General features: G+C 36.0%; 1 protein-coding gene across 3 annotated transcripts in view; it reads right to left on the reverse strand.

Annotated features, from left to right (window-relative positions):
- The window catches only part of ADAMTS20 (ADAM metallopeptidase with thrombospondin type 1 motif 20), a 163,776-nt gene that overhangs the window by 117,077 nt on the left and 21,516 nt on the right, over nucleotides 1–25,183 (reverse strand). For all 3 annotated transcript variants that reach the window (XR_005984934.1, XM_041736786.1, XM_041736785.1), the window contains exon 4: nucleotides 12,057–12,316. Coding sequence is in view for 2 of the 3 variants with exons in the window: in XM_041736786.1 (XP_041592720.1) it covers nucleotides 12,057–12,316 (260 nt within the window). In the remaining variant the exon portion in view is untranslated. The remainder of the gene's footprint in view (nucleotides 1–12,056; nucleotides 12,317–25,183) is intronic.

Consider the following 25,183-nt stretch of genomic DNA (forward strand, 5'->3'; position numbering starts at 1 on the left):
ATCAAAAATATATAAAGAACTTAAAAACAAATTAAAATAGAGCAAACGACCCGAATAGACATCCTTCCAAAGATGACACACACATTGCCAAAAGACACGTGAAAAGTTGCTTAATATCACTGACCAAGGAAATGCAAACCAAAACCACAAGATAACACCTTATACCTATCACAAATGGTTAGTATCAAAAAGACAAGAATTAAGTGTTGGTTAAGATGTGGAAAAAAAGGAACCCTGTGCACCATGGATGAGAATGTTAAGTGGTTGCAACCACTGTAGAAAACTGCATAAAGGTTCTTCAAACAATAAAAATAGGAATAACAGTAATTCCACCACGGCTATTTACCCAAAGAAAACCCTAATTCAAAAAGATAGATAACCTTTATTTATGCTTATTACAACAGCATTATTTCTACTAGCCAATATACAGAAGCAATCTAAGTGTCCACTGATAGATGAATGGTTAAAACATGATGTATATATACATAACAGAATATTACTCAGCCATACGAATGAGATGTTGCCATTTGTGAAAACATGGAGGAACCTAGAGAGTATAATGCTAAGTGAAATAAGTCAGACAAAAAAAAAGACAAATACATGTAATTTCACTTATATATGAAATCTAGAAAGCAAAACATTAGTAGACCCATAAATACAGAAGGCAAACTGGTGGTTGCAAGAGCAGAGGGGATGGGGAATGGGCAAAATGGGTGAAAGAGTAGGAGGTACAAGTTTCCAGTTATGAAATAAGTCATGGGGATGAAGGGTACTACATAAGGAATAGTCAATGATATTGTAATAGCGGTGACAATGGTAGCTAATGGTGAGCGCAGCGGAACAGGAAGAGTTGTTTTATCACTCAAATCACTGTTGTAAACTTTGTTAACTATACCTCATTAAAAAAAAAAAAAAAAGTTTCTGAAACCAGGATCATCATCTCCTGGACCACTACCAAAGCAACATAGCAATTGCTTCAGGAGGTATTACTATTCTTATCTTTTTGAAATGTTCAGTATCTACACTCTGCTTTGTTGGCTAGCAAACCAGAGATAAGGAAGACATGGACCCTGGCCTTCTGGAGCTTAGAATTTACTGGAAGTACTAATAGTGGAGCCCTCATTCCATCAGCCAAAGCTGTTTCAAAATAATGAATCACCTACATGACTGCTGCTGCTGTTTCTTTTGCTACGTGGAGTACAATCAAAACCAGAGCCAAAAGCATCTCTGGAAATACTGACACTGTAGGGTCAGCATGGAATTCAATATACATTCCTGCACCTCTCCTATTGTTTTAGCTGCACAGCCACAAATATTTACAGGTTGGTCTACCAACAGTGGTGCCTTCAGCTTTAGCAAGAGCTTTTTTTTGGGGGGAGGCAAAAGTGGTCTTGTAGAGTTGAGAGTAAGTTAAGACAGGACAATCAAATGACTGGCAATTTCAAGCAGGTCTGTTAACACAGCAGTATTGCTCGCTTGAAAATGGGAGCTGTGGAAATTTGTAGCTAATTGATATTTTCCATGTAACTTTTTTTTTTTTAAGATTTTATTTATTTATTCATAGACAGAGAGAGAGAGGCAGAGACACAGGCAGAGGGAGAAGCAGGCTCCATGCAGGGAGCCCAATGTGGGACTCGATCCCGGGTCTCCAGGATCACACCCCAGGCTGCAGGCGGCGCCAAACTGCTGCGCCACCAGGGCTGCCCTCCATATAACTTTAAACAATACTTATCTCCCACAGAAAACAAAGTATACCCATACTTGTAACTATAGGGTTATCCTTTGATCCAGTGAGTTTAAAACTGGATGCTTTTCTAAGTCAAATTACAAAATAAATAATACACCTCAAAGGTATGCACAAAGGCTCTTTTCCCCCTTAAAAATGAACAGTTGTGAAGACTTCTATGTCACAGGAGAGCAGGCATTCCCAGTTACCCCATATAGAAAAGAGCTTAAGTACTATGAAGTACCTACATGGCTAATTTCTCCACTCACTGCCCCAAAGATATTGACCAAAAATGACAATCTGGATGTTTTAGTGTCAGCTACAAAATATACAGTCATAAAAATTTGAGTTTCAGAAAGAAACATATTGCCCCTTAATTGAAAAATAACAGTTCTATAAGGAAGATGTAGTATATGTATCTACTGTGGAATACTACTCAGCCATACAGAAGAATGAAATCTTGCCATTTGCAATGACAAAGATGGAGCTACAGAGTATTATGCTAAGCGAAATAAATTAATCATATACAAATACCATACAATTTCATGCAAATATGGAATTTAAGAAACAAAACAAATCTGTATTTGAGGGGAGGGGGAAGAGGCACACCTGGAAATAAACTAGAGAGAACTGATGGTTACCAGAAGAGAGGTGGGTGGGGGGAAATGGATGAAATAGGTGATGGGGACTAAAAAGCACACTTGCTATAATGAATTCCAAGTGATGTATGGAAGGTTGAATTACTCAGTTGTACACCTGAAACTAATATTATACTATATGTTAACTGGAACTTAAATAAAAACTTAAAAACTCACTGATACGAAAATAGAGGGCTCAACTTAATTCTTCATATACACTTCTCCCCCAAAACACCCTCAGATTGATATTTTGCTTTTATACTAAAATGGCATCATGAAGTAACTAAATTAAGGTCATCCTATTTAAATGTAGGCATTTCCCATTGTATGTGCTGACCTTCATCATCTATGTGCTCATATTCAATATATATATATATATATATATATATACACACCTCTTATTATGTTCAGATATTTATAGGTGCCATTTATAAATATTCAATTAAATGGAATTGTGAAGCAGGCAGATGAATGATGACAAGGCCCATTTCATTACTCAGAGGCTTTTCTAACTGGCATGTACAACATGCTTCTCTCATCCCCAAACTACCACCCCATATTAGATTGCCATGATGGTAGAGTACCATGTTTGCTACTGCTTCATCAATATATTAATAAGTGTATTGGCTGTAGCTCTAACTTTTGTATCTATCTTAGGGAATTTCAGCATTCCACCCAAAGTCCTTCTAATCAGCTGTTGGTACAAACATTTCTTTCAGAACCCTTATGTGTTTCATGACATTGAAACAAGTTGCTATTGTCAACTTGACCATGGCCTCAGAGAAGTCCTACGTAGTCAGGAGACCTTGGTTTTAGTTCTAGCTTTATTACTAGTTAGAAGGAAGTTTCTCAACTCTGGAAACGGGTCTATCTACTTTTTGTCTCAATATCTGCAACCATATTGAGGCACTGAGTACTGGGTCACAATGCCCTAGCAAATTAAATTAGTATTTACCAGATGCTGTTGAGGGAGGAGTGTGAAGGGCTTTTGTCTTAAAGGACAAAATTATTCCCTAGTATGAGAAATGTTGAATAAAAAAGCAGGTATTTTCAGAGTCTCAAATAGGCTAACATATATACATATAATCTGAGAGATATTATTTCACATAAATGCTTGAACATTTTTTCCTCTTCTTCCTATGGAACATGTCACAAGACTATTAACCCATTCCATAGATTACACCTTAGAAAATATTAGATCAGATTTCTAAGGCAACCTCTTGTTCTAAAGAGCCATGCAATGTTGATATATAGAACTATAATCACCACATATCAGAGTTCTGCATTTTAGAATTTTTATTGATCTAATTGAAATGTATTGAAACTTTTACTCTTTAAGTATTTCTTTCCCTGGCATATCAGGTTTCTTTGTAGGTCTCATAGAACAGTAATTCATAAACATTTAACTAAAAAGGTAGAGATGAAATGGTATAAATTGTTATTTAAATATTTTAAGAAAATTCTAGGCAAAATACACTTTATGCAAATCATGAAGTTACTAGCACCATTGACCATACACTTTATGCAAATCATGAAGTTACTAACACCATTAATTGGCCAACTATTTTGAAATAATTCATACACAGAGTTTCAGCAAATGTACATATATGATATACCTAGAGGCTATCTTCATTTTTATCATTTTAGTCATTTTTAAGATAACTGACATATTAGTTTTAGATATATATACAATGATGTATGTATATATTGTGAAATGATAACTACAATAATAACCATCACCACAGTTATTTTTTTCTTGTGATGAGAACTTTTCAGATCTATTCTAAGCAAACTTGCAAAGTAATCACCATGTCAACTATTCACTATGCTGTGCATTATACTCCTAGGACTTCTAATTGGAAGTTTGTACCTTTTGACCACCTTCACCTTTAAAATCACCTATATAGGGGCAGCCCGGGTGGCTCAGCGGTTTAGCACTGCCTTTGGCCCAGGGCGTGATCCTGGAGACCCGGGATCAAGTCCCACGTCGGGCTACCTGCATGGAGCCTGCTTCTCCCTCTGCCTGTGTCTCTGCCTCTCTCTCTCTCTCTGTCTCTCATGAATAAATAAATAAAATCTTAAAAAAAAAAAAATCACCTATATAAAACTGATTTTAACAAGGAGATTTTGTTTACAAAGATCACTACTCTTATCAGATCTTTTTGCTCAAATTTAGAAAATGACATTCCACCACAAAGTAAATGTGTGCAGAAAATTAAACTGAAATACTGTATGTCAACTTTATTTCAATTTTAAAAGTTAAAATTAAAAAATAACCAGAACATGGAGATGAAGAAAGGAAAAAAAAAAAACATTAATGGTCATACCTGAAGTATGAAAGTATATGGTCTTTATTTTAATGTGACTAAAAATTCTCTACCCTGAATAACATGACTGAATGCAATATTAAGTTAGTGTAGTGCAAGTTAGGGTTTTAGTCTATAAATGCCTCTAACAGTAACTATATTTTAATAAACAGGGCTAATGCCTGATGATCACATGGTACTCCTTAAATTTACATTGTTAAATCTATAAGAAAGTGAATATCATAAAGCCAAACCTTTGTAAACACAATGGAGTATAGAAGTCTGACTTATGGTAAATATTGTCAAGGTTTATTAAATAACTCACTGAAAACACCAAGTAAGTCTGTTGCCGAAAGTAACTCCTCTAGTTGACAAATACTTTGGTAGTTTAATTTCAGTAAATGCCATTTTAGCCAAATATTGTCACCCAAATTCTCTAAAGATAAAAGCCTTGGTATAGAAAACAGTTGATCATCTCTGACCATTTAACACAAACTCATTTCATTAGATACACTATACACAATTCTGTTCATCCTTATTTTAATGTTACCAGAAATACTTTGAATAAGAGATCTCTACGCTATTTGTACACAGCATTCAAGTGAATTAAATCACACATTTCTGTATCACATTATGCAGATACTGTTAAACTGTTGAAAGTAAGGAAAAGTTTAAGACACCATAAATGTTTCCTTTCTGCAGATAATCCTCTCTCTAAATGGTGTATATAATCCAGCTGGTCAGTGTTGAAGCATTTAGTTGTTTCCCCTATTTTATCTAGAGTCAATAAACAAAAACTTCTTCATGACTCTGAACTTTTCTTTAAATGGTTCATAATTATACTTCAAGTCTAAATCATATTTTCCTGTTTTTCCTAAATTTACATTACCAATACCTTGTGTGTGTTTGAATAAATGCAGTTAATGCCTTCTTAAAAAGGAGGACAGAATGTGCAAAATCGGTTCCTTTCTCAACCGGAAACATCTGTGGACACTTACATGGACAGCATTTCTCTTACCTCTTTAATTTTGGAAATGGTATTCATGAGTAGAGATAAAACAAGCTGAACTAGATTTGACTATCTCTACAAGGTGTGCCCAACTGTCCTGTTTACTTAGGACAAAGGGGTTTCCAAGGACATGAGTCTTAACACTAAAACTAGGAAAGTCCCAGGCAAAACAAGGAGAGTCTGTCACTCTTGCTCAGTTTCCTTTTGCATGGTTTATATCTGCAAATATAGTTGTGATCATCGCTTTTCACTAACAATAATATATATGCAGAACCATAAAGTCTGCTGGCCATCCTGTATCTTTATCTGAACATTCTCTTTTTATGTAAATCCCAGTTAGTTAACATACAGTGTAATATTAGCTTCAAAAGTACCACATAGTGGTTCAACACTTCCATACAATACCTAGTGCTCATCACAAATACCCTCCTTAATCCCCATCACCTATTTCACTCATCTCCCCACCTACCTCCCCTCTAGTAATCTCATTAGTTAGTTCTCTATAGTTAAGAGTTCTCCTTGATTTGCCTCGTTTTCCCTGTCCTCATTGTTTCTTAAATTCCACACTTTCTTTTAATGAAAAAGAACGGAGAAAGCATTAAACCCAGGTAATTTATAAATCATCTGCAATTTGACGTCTGAAAAGGAAAGGAAGCATGTATCAAACCCAAACCACCTCAAAAGACAGACTCTCGATTTTTCCTCCTACCTACCTACACTTGGAATGCTTCCCCTCTTCCTTAAACCCACTGCGGTCTGTCTCCTTATCGATGAAAGCTCAACACAACTGGTTGACTAGATCTACAAACATCTAATCTTCAACTGAAACTGGCTCTCCTAGTGGAACTAAGAGCCTGGAACATGATACACGCTCACATTGGGCTACTGTGTCAAGCAATCTGAGCAGCTGATTTACTTTCTATGAAGTCAAAAGGTCTATTTCGCCCTTGATGAACTGTGGTTTAAAACTCCCATAGAAGGGAAGGGAGAAAAAATGGGTAGGAAATATCAGAAAGGGAGACAGAACATAAAGACTCCTAACTCTGGGAAATGAACTAGGGGTGGTGGAAGGGGATGAGGGCGGCGGGTGGGGGTGAATGGGTGACGGGCACTGAGGGGGGCACTTGACGGGATGAGCACTGGGTGTTATTCTGTATGTTGGAAAATTGAACACCAATAAAAAATATATTATTAAAAAATAATAATAAAAAAATAAAACTCCCATAGACAACTTCAAGAATCTCTGGGTTATGCCACAGTATCTTCCAAACAGTGATTATATTGATTCTTATGTGAAATACAGGTAACAAAACTCTTCTGAGGATGCCATTATCACCAAAACTGCATGTAAGCTATTTCAATTTTTTTTTTCCCAATCAATATTTCCCTTGTGCTCCTTCCCTCCTTCTAGTCCATATTTCTGTGGCACAGATATCAAAGTTGCCTATCATTAAACAGGCTTCACAATCTGTTGCATTTACAAAATTGAATATTTTCCTTTGGTATCTCTACCCTCCTCCCCACAATTTTCTTAATGAATATCTCCTTTAACCATTTAAAATTATAAAGTTCATCCTATACTGTTCCAGATAATTGATTCAATTTCCTACATTATCAATGACTACCTCTGTGTCACTGCTCTTATTAAAATCCCCTCATAATGAGCATGCCACACCCACATGTAGATAATTATATATCTAGATAATTATACATCTAGTTTCTTCAGGTTCAGAAGTAAAAACATGTTAGCCAGATAAATTTCTATGTATAGCTCTGTTTTCATTTTAGAAAGTCAAGTCAACAAGTCTCCATTTTTTATACTTCTAGAAGTTATTTTGAATCATCTGTTTTTGGTCATCATGCATTTGGTCAACATCATGCATTCTGAAACAAAATATTAATCGCTTATTCATTATTTCTTTCATAAACTATTGCATGCCCACCTTGTACCACATACTGTGATTAGACAACAATGGCTATATATTCTTAGCACATATAATCATAAGAATTTAAGATAAAATGTTATACATAAGGAAATAATTATATGCTAACAAATTGGGACACCCTAAAAGAAATGAATTCCTAGAAACATATAACCTATCAAAACTGAAGCTGGAAGAAATAGAAACTTTGAACAGACCGATAACCAGCAATGAAATTGAATAAGTAATCGAAGAACTCCCTACAAACAAAAGTCCAGGACCAGATGGCTTCACAGATGAATTCCAAATATTTATTATTTTTTAAAGATTTTATTTACTTATTCATGAGAGACAGAGAGAGAGGCAGAGACACAGGCAGAGGCAGAAGCAGGCTCTCCATGGGGAGCCCCATGCGGGACTCGATCTCAGGACCCTGGGATCACACCCTGAGCTGAAGGCCAGTGCTCAACCGGTGAGCCACCCAGGTGCCCCTTCCAAATATTTAAAGAAGCATTAATACCTATTCTCCTCAAACTATTCCAAAAACTAGAAGAGAAAGGAAAACTTCCGAATTCATCCTGAGGCTAGCATTACTCAGATATCAAAACTAGATAAAGATATGACACAAAAAGAGAACCACAGGCCAGTATCTCTGATGAACATGGGTACAAAAATCCTTAACAAAATAGTAGCAAAATGAATCCAATAATATGTTTAAAAAAAAAATCATTCACCACTATCAAGTAGAATTTATTCCCAGGATGCAAGAGTAGTTCAATATTCACAAATCAATGTGATACATCACATCAATAAGGATAAAAATCATATGATCATATGAATAGATGCAGAAAAAGCATTTGACAAAGTAAAAACATCTATTCATGATAAAAACCCTTAAAGTAGGTTTAGAGAGAACATACCTCAACATAATAAAGGCCTTCTCTGAAAAACCCACAGCTGGGTCACCTAGGTGGCTCAGGTCATGATCTCAGGGTCCTGGGATGCAGACTCATGTTGGGCTTCCCCACTCAACAAGGGGTCTTATTGTTTCTTTCCCTCTGCCCTACTCCCGGCTTGTGTGCTCTCACTTTAAAAAAAAAAAAAAAAAAAAGAAAAGAAAGGAAAAGGAAAGGAAAAAGGAAAGGAAAAAGGAAAGGAAAAAGGAAAGGAAAAAGGAAAGGAAAGAAAAGAAAAGAAAAACCCACAGCCAACATCACACTCAATGGGGAAAAAAACAGAGCCTTTCCTCTAAGATCGGGAACAGGACAAGGGTGCCCACTCTCTCATTACTTCATTCAACATAGTACTGGAAGTCCTAGCCACAGTATTAGGAAACAAACAAAATAATAGGCAACCAAACTGTTAACAAGTAAAACTTTCACTATTTGCAAATGGGGTAATACTACATATAGAAAACCCTAAAGATCCAAACTACTACTAGAACTGATAAATGAATTCAGTAAAGTTGCAGGATACAAAATCAATGATCAATGTATAGAAACTGTACCAAGAATAAAGCAACAGAAAGAGAAAGAAAAGAATTCCATTTACAACTGTCCTAAAAATAAAATATCTAGGAAGCTTAACCAAAGAGGTGAAAGGCCTATACTTTAAAAACTATAAAATACTGATGAAAAAAGTCCAAGAAGACCCAAAGAAATGGCAAAGCATTCCATGCTCATGGATTAGAAGAACAAATACTGTTGAAATGTCTATGCCACACAAAGCAATCTACACTTATATAATGCAATCCCTATCAAAATACCAACAGCATTTCTCACAGAGCTAGAACAATCCTAAAATTTGTATGGAACCACAAAAGACCCTGAATAGCCAAAGCAATCTTGAAAAATTCCATACTTTTCATACATGAAAAGTGTATTTTCATACATATTACAAAGTTCTAGTAATTTCTTTTTAAAGATTTTATTTATTCATGAGAGACACTCATGACACTCAACTCCATGACAAGAGACTGGAGTTGTTGACTGAATGGAGTGGCACCAAGACACTCACCTGGGATGAAAACAGCAGCTGCCTCTGATGGCTAGGTGATGGAAACCGCTTGAGTGCGTGACAACTGAAGAAATCAAAGTGGTGATATAGGAGCTCTGGACTACCTTGAACTGAAAGAGGACGCTAACTAGTGATGAACATACAAAACGAGACCATGTATCTGTGAGGCTGGCATGAGAAGGGCAAAAGCACAAAATGAATGGAAATGTGTGAAATAAAAAAGCCTTAGAGTACAATCAGGAACAAGGGGAGAAAGGTTAGCTGGTACATGTGAGGATGGAAATCTGCTGAACTTGAATTGTGTCAATGGGCCTGAATTTTAAATAGCAACCGTGACAAAAACAAAGTTAGGTACCTGTGAACCTGAAGACAGGTATATTTAAAAAAAAAAAAAAAAAAAACCCTCCCAATAAATACGGGCTTTCAAGTCTCAAAAAAAAAACAAAAAAAACAACACAGAGAGAGGGATAGAGAGAGGCAGAGACAGGCAGAGGGAGAAGCAGGCTCCACGCAGGGAGCCTGATGCAGGACTCGATCCCGGGGCTCCAGGATCATGCCCGAAGGCAGGTGCCAAACCGCTGAGCCACCCAGGGATCCCCAAAGCTCTAGCAATTAAAACAGTATGGTACTGGCATAAAAATAGACGCATAGATCATCAGAAGAGAAAACCCAAAATACATCCACAACGATACGGTCAATTAATTTTCAACAAAGAGGGAAACAATAACCAAGGAGAAAAAGAATCTCTTCAACAAAGAGCGTAGGGAAAACTGGATAGTTACACACAAAAGAAGGAAACCTGATCACTTTTTCATGCCATGCACAAAAATAAACTCAAAATGATTAAAGACCAAATATGAGACCTGAAACCAAGAAGATCCTAGAAGAGAGAACGGGCAACAATTTCTCTGACATCAGCCATAGCAACAGTTTAGAGAGGTCTCCTAAAGCAAGGGAAATAAAAAATAGTAATAATCTGTTGAGACTACATCAAAATACAAAGCTTCTAAAATAAAAATTACAAAGCTTCTGCATAGCAAAGGAAACAAGATTAAGAAGCAACCTATGGAACAGGAGAAGCTATTTGCAAATGGTATAGCCAATAAAGGGTAAGATCCAAAATATATAAAGAACTGATACAACTCAACACCCTAAAAACTAATCAAATTAAAAAATGAGCAGAAGACATGAACTGACATTTCTCCAAAGACATCCAGATAGCCAACACATGAAAAGTTCCTCAACATCACTCATCATCAGGGAAATGCAAATCAAAACCACAATGAGGTATCACCTCATACCTATCAGAATAGCTAAAATAAAAAAGACACAAGAAACAAGTGTTGGTGAGGATGTGGAAAATAAGGAACCCTCTTTCACTATTCATGGGAAGGCAAACTGGTGTAGCCACTGTGGAAAATAGTGTGGAGTTTCTTCGACAAGTTAATGGTATTACCCTATAATCAGTAATCACACTACTGGGTATTTGCCCCAAAATACAAATTCAACAGGATACACACTCCCGTATGTTTACTGAAGCATTATTTACGACAGCCAAATTATGCAAGCAGCCCAAGTGTCCACTGATAATATGAATGGATAAAGAAGAGGTGGTATATACACAACGGAATATTACTAAGCCATAAAAAATGAAACCTTGCCATTTGCAACAACATGGAGCTAGAGAATATAATGCTAAGCAAAATAAGCCACAGAAAGACAAATATGTGATCTCACTCACATGTGAAATTAAAAAAAAAAGAAAGAAAGAAACCAAGAAACAGACTCTTAACTACAGAGAACTGATGGTTACCAGAGGAGGAGGTGGGTGAAATAGGTGATGGGAGATTAAAGAGTACATTTATCATGATGAGCACTGAATAGTGCTTAGGATGGTTGAATCACTATATTTATTCATCTGTAACCAATATAACACTAGGTTAATAAAAAATATTATTTGCCCTAATTTCTGATTTGGCAAGTGTAGCAACAGCAAAATAGGATTTCCTTCCATCTGTGAAGAAATAAAAGGGTTGAAAAACAAGATTCATGGGATGCCCAGGTGGCTCAGTGGTTGAGCATCTGCCTTCGGCCCAGGGTGTGATCCTGGAGTTCCGGATAAAGTCCCACGTCGGGCTCCCTGCAGAGAGCCTGCTTCTCCCTCTGCCTAGGTCTCTGCCTTTCTCTTCCTATGTCTCTCATAAATAAATAAAATCTTTAAAACAAAAAATCAGATTCAAGGCCCAAAAGCTCAGAGCTACCAGGATCTTCCCTGTCACCAAGGGGTAGAAAGCATTCATGTGATAAAGAATAATTTAAGCATTTTCTATAAGTGTTCTCAGAGATTTTCAAGTGCTTTAAAAAGTTGCTCAAGTAACTTTTAAGTTAAATGTAAAGAAAACATTAAGCATCTTAGAAAGTTTAAATGAGTTTACTTACAATTGACATTAGAGTTAGTACATAGTGCTGCAGATTCTGTCCATGATGATGAACCATTTTAGCATCAGCTGTAACCATGACTTCCACGTATCTTGGATAAGATAAGAAACGTTTTTTCCTGGAATGTAATTGACTTCTTTCATCTTCCAAGGATTTATTTTTTGAAGGGTGCCCTAAAACCATTTCCTTCTTTACATTAGGATCTTCGTTCATGTTGCTGTAGTTGTGAAGGGGTAAAGTGGTTTGCTTTATTTGACTTTCTGGGGGGAAAAATATAATGCAGAGCCATTAAATTAGATGTGACTAAAAATAATGCACAAAATAGCCAAAAATTTAATACATACACATCTGATTCCAATGTGAAATACAAGGATAAAAAGGAAATTAAGCAATGTTGTGCAGCAGTATCCTGAAGATTACCATTCCTAGTAATAAGATGTTCATTTTCATAGATTGCCTGAAGAAAAACCAAACTCTTAAGTATTTTTTTTAAACAGCTCTGACTGTTCAAGTCCATTTATTAACTACTGGGTTAATAAAAAATCAGAGTCCCCATTTCTCTCAGCAGGTAAACTGGATCCTCAAGCCAATGGTATTTCAACTCATTACAGAGTAATCATATTTTGTATAAGATACAGAACAAAAGCTTCGGTTAAACAATATGTGAAGATCACCACAGACAGAAAAATTAAACCATATAATGGTGGCTTTTTGAATCCAGAAAATCAAATGTAGACATAAACTTCATAATATTTGGTTATATAAAATACCTGACAACTTATGTTTGCTTATGTTTAAATGCAGCATTCAAATTATTCAACATTAGAGATTTTTAAGAGGCCACATCTAAGCCCTATGCATTTATAGGACCTGTGCATATTAAGATTGGCATATAAATCAATGGAATAGAATACAAAGCCCAGAAGGAAACACTCATATGTATGGTCAATGATCTTCAACAAGGATGGCAAGACCTCTCTATGGGAAAAGAATGGTCTCAAACAAGAGGTGATGGAAAAACTGGACATTCACATGCAGAAGAATGAAATTAGAGACTTATAAAAACTAAAAAACAGATTAAGACCTTAAAAGACACCAAACACTGAAAGTCCTAAAAGAGAACACGATAGAAAAGCTTCATGACATTGGATTTGGCAAGGATTTCTTAAGATACCAAAGCACAGTTAACAAAATAGACAAATGGGACAACCAAATTTTTCAGTTGCACCAAAAGACATAACAGAGTGAAAAGGCAACCTATTGAATGAGAGAAAAGATCTACAAATCTTTTTTTCCTTGAGAAGAGTAAAAAATGTCTTGTTTTAAGTGCTTTTAGTTCAAAGTAATCCTGATGCCAAAGTGGTATATCTTGGATTGGCATATATCTGCCACTCATCAGAGGACCAAAAGGTTTTCAAGGAATAAATTAGATAATTCAAAAAAGCTATTAGATCAGTACTAAGTAAATGGGAGTTATTACTTTTGTTATTACTAATTATATTAAATTAGTATGTGCTGTTGACACATACTCTTCAAATTAGCTTTTAAAAAATTGACTATAAAAAAATTTAAAAATTAAAAAAATAAAATAAAAAAAATTGACTATAACTGCTTTGTTTAGGAAAAACAGTTGGCTGCTTTGTTGCTAGGTTTTATAAAGCTAAAAATGCCTATTCAGAATTGTGCTGTGATGCTGCCGAAATTCTTGAGGCAGGAGCTATATGTGATTTTTTGGCAATCACAGTGATTACCCAAGCCTGTGGCAAAAGAACGAAAAAGTTTTTCATTCTCAAGACTTTTGGGGAGTGATTTACAAGTGCATAACCGTTCTTATAGCAGAGTTGAGTGTACCCTAACTCCCTCATTTTAAAAATACTTTTCAGATAAATCTTATGAAACATGTAGCCTTAGTTTTAGGGTGATGGTGATAAATAACAGCAGCTGCTTTGTATTTTGGGGTTTTTCATTGTCATTACTGAAGACAAATAGACTTCCAAAGCTATTGAGCATGTTTCTATTCTTCTTATAAATCTTAACGATGTGCCAGGTTCTGGAGTATTTGCTTAGCTGATGCTTTGGGAAGCCTGAGGGAAAAGCACTGATTAGGCTCTTTCAGGCTAAGAGCCACATTCAGCTACTTAGCTGGCAGGAAAGGCCTCATTTTTTTCCATTAGGGAAACTAGTGGTAGCAGGATCTTGTCTAGCAATACTGAGTAGTCATAAGCACTGTCCACTGTCTACCTGTGAATACTGTTGGTAAGCAAAGGAATGTGCTTGAATCTGCCTTAAAATTTTTTAAATGGATCTCTGTCAATACTTACTAAAGGTCATGAGGTTTTCTGTGTATTTGCTAGAATAAATCATTCTGTGACATACTCCTGAAACTCCGCTGAATGTACTGTAATCTGATTTGAAAATATCATAGAAAAATTTTTCCACCTTTTTTTTATTGATGAGTATCAATTCAATAGATGTGTGCTGTGAACCAGTGCTATAACAACTTGATAGAAAAAAAAAACTTGATAGACTACAATGATTGTGGTCATAAGTGCCAATCACTCAAACATCACATGAAAAAAAAAGGATCAGAACTATAATGAAATGCAGGATGTGGTTTTATTTATTTATTTATGAACTGAAAAATGTCAGCTCCATTAACCCACTATTCTTTTTTTTTTTTTTTTTCCCTGAGCAAGATAATTTCATTCTAGTGGAAATACAGGAATACAACTTCCTAAACAAGTGGAATCGTGCATATAAATGTACACAATGTTTTTAAAAGACTCCTACAACTCCACACACACAAAAAGCCCTATTCAAACATGAGCAAAGGATGTGAATAGACATTTCAGCCAAGATAATAAATAAATACCTAACAAGCATGTGACAAGATACTCAACCTTCCTAATTAGAAAAACTCAAATCAAAACTACAGTGAGCTATCACTCCACACCCATTAGGATGGCTATTATAATAATTTAAGTGTTGGCAAAAATGTGGAGAGGTTGGAATCGCTGCACACTATTGGTGGAATTATGAAATGATGCAATTGCTACATAAAATATAAAGGTGCCTAAAAAAATTACAAATAGAACTACCATATGATCCAGCAACTCTGAGTATATATTCAAAAATATCAAAAACAGGGTCATAAAGAAACATCCATGTTCATTGCAGCATTATTCACAACACCAAAAGGTATTATCCAATAGCCAAATGTCCATCAATGGATAAATGAATAATGAAGTGTGGTGTGTGTGTGGATTATTCAGCCTTAAAGGGAAATTCTGTTACACGTTACAATATAGATGAACCTTGAAGATGTTATGCTAAGTAAAATGAGCCAGTCACGAAAGAAAAAAAAAAAGAATGCTGTAGGATTTCACTTACATGAGGTGTCTAAAACAATCAAGTTCATATAAAGTTGAATGGGCAGTCACAAAGGCCTGTCAATAGCTCACTGCCTAAGAAATCACCCAAAGTCTGCCCAGCTTGGGTGCTAAGAAATCAAATATTTCTCTGGCTTGCAATAGTAGGTAAAATGAGAACACAATCCAATTAAGGAAGCACTGTGGTCTGACGTAGACTGACAAAGTTAGAATAGATGGCTCTGTGTAGGCTGAAGTAACAAATAAGAACTCCAAATTGGAACGAAAACAGTAAAAGGATAGAGCAGTTAATAGGAAATGCAAAAATAGGAAAAAAATAGGATAATGGGGGGGGGGGGAATCCTTAGAACAAAATTACCCAATTTCAAATCTAAAGATTGTATTCTTAACAGCACCATAGGAGATAGGTATTGTTAATTCCATATTACAGATGAAGAATCTGCAATATGGAAATTAAAAAACTCACAACCACAGTTGATCACCAATGGAGATGCAAATAAAAACAGAAGGAACAAAACTAAATAGGCCATTTATCATAATAACAGTGAACAGTTTAGTAGATCTGCCTATCAAAAACAAAAGTTTCATATAATTGAGTTAATAAAATCCAGTCGTATGTTAAATAGCACATCTGGGATTCAAATTCTGGGAATCTGGCTCAAGTCAGTGGTTTTAACCACTAACGATACTGTTTGACAATGAAGGTTAAAGGAAAAAAAGAACCAGAATCTAAGAAACACAGTATTAGAGATCTCAAAGCTTAATTTCTATAGCAAATAAAATGGGAATGTTCTACATAACTGTCAAAATAATTGAATTCAAAAGAAATATTTCATGCTCCAACTTGTAATAGTATGAATGCATCTTGTCACTAAGTTTAAAAATTGAGAAAGGTAAAATAAAGCCTATTTCTTGGTGGTTTATAAACTAAATACACACTTTTACCAACACATATGGAACATAAAAAGCAAGAGAACGACCTACGTGGGACTTAAAATGATGGATGCCTCAGGTGAGAGGATTATTGGACAAATGGGAGGACAAAATGGGAGGGTGGGTAGGAGTGGAATTATGTAGCTACATATGAGTTGCTGTTCGAGTCCTGCATTTCATAATGAATCATATATTCAGGATATGTATTTTATTAAATTCTTAATAATATACCAAACTAATAACTATTAAAATATGACCACTCAAAAAAAAAAAAATATGACCACTCTCGCTACTATCATGTACTATTGTTTTGGTAATGCTACCTAATGCAGTAAGACAATAAAATGAAACGTACAATGAGTATCAGGAAGAAAGTTTTGACTTGGCAGATAAATGTCCTTATAACTTAAAATCCCAATAGACTCAATTTAAGACTTTCCAAACTAACAACCTTAACACAGGAATAACTGAGTAATGAAATATTATTCAGTTGTTAAGAAATGAATTAAGTCTGTGTGTCTGATATGAAAGGATGACCATGTGTTTTTTAGTAAAAAATGTGTCAGTAATATGTGTAGTATCTTATTTTTGTAAAAACTTCCACAGAATATACAAGTATTTGGCGATAAAAATTTATATAAAATGAGCCAAAAAGTATACATGCCAAACTTTTAACATTGGTGGTGCTGGATGTGTGTGTCTAGAAGGTGGACAGAACTATTTAATTCAATATCCCTAAGTCCATTAAACCATTACAAATAACTTGTTTTATCATGATTTTTTTTTTAGTTACCCATGTTTTTAAAAACAGCATCTGTAACTTTTTACAAGCTTAAACATTTAATCTCATTATGTTTCGATATTCATAATTAAGCAGTTTAACAAATGATAAAGTGACCTTTCCAAATATTCAAATGGGCATTATTCAAAGCTCATTGGTCAGTTACATCATCTTCATGAAACGCTGGTCTTTATTTATGTTCCAAGTCAAATGCTAAAATGAAGTCCCATCCTTTATTAATAGCAAGTGTATTATAACCCAAAAATAATTTAGAGCAAACCATTCCCATCAAATCAGGAACATCATGCAATGGATTAACTGCCCACTAGAACATAAAATAATTACATCTATAAATAAAACCTTTTTAACAGTATAGTGTATTGTAGAATGCAAGGAGACCATTGAAAATAATGCCTAACATTACACTATAAAATTTACTAAATTTCACTAAAAAATTTACTGGTAAACAGTGTAATTAGAAACCCATAATTCTACATGAATGCCCTACTCGCACTTCGAATTATACAAAATTGAATTCATTTTCTTTTCCTATTCCCATGTATGTTCTATTAATGAGTAATAACTTCCTAATATGCAAAACTCATGCTAAACCATGCACTACCAGGGAGCTCTTCTTTTTACCCTTTGTATCTGGTTACCAAGTTCTGCCATTTCTTTCAAATTTTTACTTGTTTTGTTCCTATGGTCAACAGTGGCCTTATGTCTCCCAACTCTTTCAGGTCCTCTCACCTTTAGAATATTAGAATCACGAATGCAAAATTAAACACAGTCTCCAAAGTGATCCCATCATCTTCAATCCCTGACCCCCATTCATCCTTCATTCATGTCCAAAAAAATTCATTTCCAAGAGCATCCCTTTTACCTCAAGAAATTACCACTGATGCACACAGACCACAAGCCCAAGCTATTCCCCAAAGCCCACCACTAAACAGTGTTGTCATACTAGCACTACCAGGCAAGCTATAAACTCTTTAAATACTAAGAATGGGGGCACCTGGGTGGCTCAGTGGTTGAGCATCTGCCTTTGGCTTAGGTTGTGACCCTAGGGTCCTGGGATCAAGTCCTGCATTAGGCACCCCGCAGAGAGCCTGCCTCGCCTTCTGCCTCTGTGTCTCTCATGAATAAATAAAATATAAAAATAAAAGAAAAAAAATTAAGAACAATGCTGGGCAACGTGTTATGCCCCCTATAAGTGTTCAACAAATGTTCATGGAGAGAAGGAAAAAAAAAAAAAACAGGAAAACAGACGAAAATTGGGAGAGAAAGGAAAGAAAGGAATACACTGAGGGACAAAAGGTTTATGAGCCCAGAAATTCACAGTAGGAGTAACTAATTGTGATGTACAACAGCAGCAATTCAAAGATGGAGAGATTGCTTTCAATTTTCCTGATAGCAAGTAAAACACTCACTCTGGCCTCTACCTAGGTCAGAACTGACAATAATGCTCTGTATTTGATCACGTGAACAAATTTTATGCTTCTCCAATAGCATGAGTATAAAATCAAATGAAGCTTATTCTGGATCATCACCTTTTTTTTTTTTTTTAGATTGTATCTATGTGACAGAGTACAAGCAGGGGAAAGGCAGGCAGAGGGAGAGGGAGAAGCAGGCTCCCTGCTCAGTGGGGCAGGGCTCAATCCTAGGACCCCGGAATCATAACCTGAGCTGAAGGCAGACACGTAGCCAACTGAGCCACCCAGGTGCCCTGGATCATTAGCATTTTAAACCGCTTGTTAAGTAGCCAACAGGGCTCCCAATTCAAAGAACTGTATGTGCCTTGAAATAGTGATCATATCAGGTATTATAAAATCTAACTTATTTCCTCAGGATTTAGGTTTTCTGGATTCTATGTCCTATTATGTCAGGCTACTGAGTTTTGTTATTGATGCTACTATGGACACTAATAAACCTAATAAACACTTAGTAATTTACCATGGACTGGTGTACTTCACCTAAGTTATCTCCTTTATTATTAATTCTGTAAAGTAGGTACTTTTAATATCCTCATTTTATGTGAAAAGGGGAAACAGGAAGGTTAAAGTCAACTATCCAGGTAATAAAATAATTCTGGAACTTTTTTTTTTTAAACATTAGTATTCAATACAAAGACTTATGAAAATCTATAGTCTCCATGACTTTTCAATATTAAAAATCACCACCACCCTTTTAGAATTATGGTACATAGCTTCTAAAGTATTTTACAAAGTTGTATTTCAAAGAGGTTCCCCCGTTAATTAGAAGCCTACCTACTAGTCATAAGTGTGCAGATTATGGACTTGCCTGTGACTGGCCAAAACTTGAAACATAAAAGAATCATTACATCACTAGTCCTCATTGCATCCCTGAATCAGTTTCTATTATAGTACACATTTTAAAACAGACATGTGACACAGGTTACACGCGATTTCAACAGCCACCAACTGAGTAAGTGGCATAACAAGGAAATGAATTCAGATTTCCTCAGTATCAATTATTAGAATTCCAGATCACATGACTCTTCTAAAGGTCATATGTAGTAAGACATGTAGAATGTTAAGAATTTAGTTAACCAGGGTCATAATGGAAAATGCTGTCTCCTACAAAACCAAAAGAGGAACTAACTAGTCATATTCATATTCATGAGAATATGGGGTCTAGTCCTTCTTGAATTTCAGAATCAGAGCTGAGCCAAGATTTAGACATAAAGTCATTTAGCTCCACTGTGCATGGGCTTGAGACAGTTTCAGTACCATCCTTTCACTCTAGAGGCCCCGAAACAAACAAACCAAAAAAAAAAAAAAAAAAACCACTGGAAACCCCCAAAGTATTCCCATTAATCCTATATGTAGCAAGAAATTCTAGTTCCTTCTGCTATGAAGGCTGACAGGACAAAGAACACACATGTCAAGCATTACAGTAAATAAAATACCCTTTCTTCACCTACCTTTTCAAGAAGCCGCCCCTGTGAGTTCACTCTAAAGATGCAGAAGACAGGTCTCCCTAACAAGCTGAATCAATCCTTACACAGGAGTTGAAAACAGGCACACGTTCATTCATAAGTTCAAAACCTTAAGATGATTTTTGGTAGAAAGGAACATGCACTGGCTTTCTCTTGAGCTTTTGGCAGCCCAATCATTACACCCAAATGGTACAGAAGACAAATTGCATAATCTTTTGCATTTTACGAAGTGCTTTTTACCCACAACTTCAAATCCTATCCCTTATCAACAATTCTAAGCAAAAGGAGACTAAGATAAATTAGTCAACTGACACAAGTGTTAAGACAACCATACACATGCCAATAGGATATTCTAAACTCCTACTCTATGGCTTCTTGAAGAGACGTCTGAAAGTCTTAGGAGTTAAATTTACATCCGAGCATCTGAAAATACAAATGAAACGTGACATTTCATTCTTTATGGAAAAATCACTTATTCAGAACTCATGTTGAACAATGATCTCTAGTGGGTTTATTTTGCAAGTGTGGCTGAAAATATAGCAGAACACGAATAAAACTGACAACAGTACAGAATTCTACTTTATTCATCTTATCTTCCTACCTTCAGATGAGCCATCATGACAATCCAATTCTAACTCATATCCACTTAGCATGATTTTTTTTAAACAATAGAGAGGCCACTTGAGTTGGGAATGGTGAGAGGGAGAGAAGAAACCCAAGAAGGCCCCACACTCAGAATGGAGCCCGACTCGGGGCTTGAAGTCATGACCCTGAGATCATGACCTGAGCTGAAATCAAGAGTCAGATGCTTAACAGACTGAGCCACCCAGGCGCTCCACCACTTACTAAGAATTAACACCTAACCTATTAACTGTTGCCCAAATTTCAGAGGAGTTGCTCCGGAACTACAAGATTTCCCACAGAGGACAGTCGGCCTCATGCCTGTGGAATCATTCCAAAAACACAGTTAGGTCATTTTAAGTACTGAGTATTCTAATACCTCCCAAAATGCAGTTAGATAAAAGCAGGCATTTGTAAATATTATGACCTCTATTTGCTCTATCACAATTCAAGTGTTGGTGTTATATTATTTTTCCACCCTAGGACTAACTTGTTAAAAATACTAGTATGGGTATTTCCTATTAGTTTGTCTTGAGTGGTTTTTTTTTTTTTTTTTTTTTTTTTTTGAAAATAAGGTTATAACTCCTAAGAATCTAAAAATGAATCTAACCTTATACTTCAACTCATTCTTGCCTAATGCTACTCTGGCCATTCTAATTTCTCCTAGACCTGGCATTCTGAAATAGCTTTTGACTGAAAATAGAATGCTCGTGTGAAATATTCTTCTACTCTTTGATATTTGCTTGAGAGGTTTTTTTTTTTTTTAAATATGGTATTAATGTTAAGAAACTTAGGTCTAATTAAAGGCCATCATAATATAAAATGTTAAAACGAAAACTCTGAAATCATAGTACTTAATGTCTGTATCATGGAATTAACTTTTATTCACATTGCTTTTGTCAGCTTTTATGAAGTCCACTGATTTTGATTTGAGATACGTGGGAAAAAAAGAAATCAAACTTTGAAGTCATTGATAAACTTAATTCTTATTTTCAAAAAAAAAAAAAATCTTTTTTTTTTTTTTTTTTTTTTTTTTAATTTTTACTTATTTATGATAGTCACACACAGAGAGAGAGAGAGGCAGAGACACAGGCAGAGGGAGAAGCAGGCTCCATGCACCGGGAGCCCGACGTGGGATTCGATCCCGGTCTCCAGGATCGCGCCCTGGGCCAAAGGCAGGCGCCAAACCGCTGCGCCACCCAGGGATCCCTTAATTCTTATTTTCAAATAGATACTCATTTTATGGTACATCTCAGAATGTCATAGATCACCATGATTTAAAAAAGAGCGTTTTTGTCAATCTTAACATCAGGATATTAATCTAATCTAACATCTAGGCACAGTTATGCATATGCAAAGAAAGTTGTAGACTGCAGACTAACAGGTCACAATGAGGGAGTTTTATCCTCTTCAGTTTTCTGGCTCTCTTCCAAGATAGAAAAGCCCAAGAAAGCAGCCTTCTTGGGGTAGGTCCAAAGGTCTGGATATTCTCCACATGAAACAGTGTATCTGTCGCCTGACCTGGCAAGGGGCCCAACTCTTACTCCAGCAGTAATGATCTTCACAAAGAGTAGAACACAGGCGGGGACCAGCCAAGAGCATGGACCATGCTTGTGCAGTTTCCCCTGCATTTGTACTCATTGTGAGAGCAGCCCAATCTCATGTCTCCAGGTCTTTAAATAGGGCAGCAATACTGAATCAGATTCTAATTGCAAATAATTAAAGTCTTTACTTCCTTTTCAGGAGGAATTATCACATGGGTAAGCAGTAGAGAGCCAAAGATTAAAATTTACTTCACTAAGCATTTGCAATTAAGTTGTGGTTGGTAGACCAAAGGAAAACTGTAGAATGAGCCATATGGCTGATTAACAATCTAAAACTATAGGTAGAAAAATTTATGTTTACTGCTCCCTACAAATCTATTAAGTTATTTTCACTTCTTTGGTCTGTAGACTCGGGATCGAGTCCCATGTTGGGCTCTCTGCATGGAGCCTGCTTCTCCCTCTGCCTGTGTCTCTGCCTCGCTCTCTCAACTGTGTCCCTCATGGATAAATAAATAAGATCTTTAAAAAAAAATGTGGGAAATAAATAAATGGAGGATATGCCATATTGATGGGTTAGAAGACACTATAAAGATACCACCTCGCCAGATTGAGCTCTTGATTAATAAAATCCATTTTTTTTCCTTTTGCAGAAACCAACAACCTGATTCCTAGATTTATATGTAAATGCAAAGGGTAAAGAATAACCAAGACAATCTTGCGAAGTCAAGGGCTTCTTCCACCACATTTCATAACTTACAGAGCTATTTTTTAAATACACAATTTTTTAAAGTACAGTAGCACAATGAATAGACCAACAGAAGTCCCAAATAGATCCACATATAGGGACACTTTTCTGAATAAATGTGATACATTTTTAAAATTCTTATGAAATATCTGTTAACTTTAACAAAATAAAGTTTTATTTACTATTGCTTTGAATGGTTTTTTTAAGTCCATTTTGGGGATTTTGACAAGAGTAATGTGTTTAAAATTGACAGACTGAGCTCTTATTTTCAGATAGGTTTTTTATTTAATGCTATATCCCAAAGTTTAACATAGGACTTTTTAAATGAAGCTTTTCACAACAGGATTAGTTCCTAACAAAGGCAGCCTAAAAATAATTCATCTGAGTCTCTTCACAATACTAAAGTTTTATTCATGCCAAGATTCTTGAACCCATTTCAATTAGCACATCTGAGGTCACCAATCATCCCTAACTTAGCAAAATTCAGTAATCAGTTCCAAATCTTCATATTCTTTGAATTCCTATCATTTAGCCAATTAATCTATCCTACGCTTCTGAGAAGTCTTCACATGGCTTTGGGGCACACATTCCGGTCCCTTTACTACCTTCCTGGCTTCTTAAACTTTCCTAGTTTAATCCTCACCTTTTCAAGTGTTAAACACTGGCATTGCACACAGTTCAGTTCTCTTCTGTATTCTGATCTATTCTCCATGCAACTTCATACAGCCTTAGATGTAGGATATAGGATATGCTACTCTAATTCCTGTTATTTCAAGCCCAGACGCCCTTACTGACCTTCCAATTTATTTTCTATTGCCTACTTGGCTTGTCTCCCTCTGGATATCTAGTTGGCAGCTCAAACCCAAAATATCTAAGGAGAAAAAACAAAAACAAAAACAAAAACTCCTGATGTTCCTTCCTAAACCTGTGGTTCCCATAGCCTTCCCCATTCTCAGTAAATGAAAACTCCATCCTTCCATTTGTTCAGGCAAAAATTAAACACACTATTTAGGATAACCTGACCACTCTTACTCTCAACATTCAACTCCCAACACTTGTCAGCTTGACCATCAAAACACATATGGTTTTGCAGGTGGCTACTTCTAACTTTATGGCTACACTCTAACTCCAGACCTCATCATTGCTCAGCCTGATTACTGCAGTACCCTCCTAATTCTCCTTGCTTTTCCCTTGTTCTGCTGGTCTTTTCTGCATGTAATGATCTGTATGATCTCTTTAAAACGTAGGCTGATCTAGGTCTCTCTCCTGTTCAAAATCCTTCTAATATTGGAGCCAAAATCCTTATTATGATTTACAATACCCTATGTGTTGGGGTAGATTCACCATGAACCAAAAGCTACTTAAACTTCTGGTCTCTCACTTATAAAAATCCCTTTTCCAGGCCTTAAAAAGAATCCTAGAGATTTTGCATTAATTTTTCTTAAAGCACCCTCCCTTTAATCTGTTTAGTCTTCAGGCCCCACAACCTGGATCCACCCATTAACAACTCAATCTAGCCTCCCACTACCACTGTGACTTCATCTCCTACTACCCACCCTCCCTCCCTCTACTTGTACAGGCTGGTTATGGGACATGTTAAACAGGCCCCAGCACCTTTGTAGCTTCAGCGAAGGAGGCACTCAATAAATATTTTACAAATGAAGGAACAAATGAATAAACAAATCCATGTTGGGGCAAGGTTGAGACCTTAGCCTCCAGAGTTATTAATGCAGAACAAGAACAAGAATCTCCCCTTAGCAGCTTTTTTCTTCACTTAATCACATGGAACAGGAAAAACCCCTACGTGTCTTACCACTGCACTCATCTTGCTTACCTTCTCCTTCCTTCTCCCAGCCCACCATGAGGTGAGAAACAAAGGGCAGACTACTGACCCAGCACCATAAATTTTCTCTTTCCAGCTGAATGCTATGAACAGAAGCCTCCAGGACTAGTAGTGAATATACTACAAAGAATTCAGAAATTTCTATTTGCTGTTGCAAAATTAGATTTTGAAAATCAAAACCTGAATATTACCTTTGGACTTCCACTTTGTACTTTCCCCATCCCCCAAATAAGATGCTGAGGAATATGTCTAGAAAGCCAAGTGAGTAATCCCAATTTGCTAAAATATATACAAAATTATTAGATATAGCAG

This window comes from Vulpes lagopus, chromosome 21 (assembly GCF_018345385.1).
Source record: "Vulpes lagopus strain Blue_001 chromosome 21, ASM1834538v1, whole genome shotgun sequence".
Lineage (NCBI taxonomy): Eukaryota > Metazoa > Chordata > Mammalia > Carnivora > Canidae > Vulpes > Vulpes lagopus.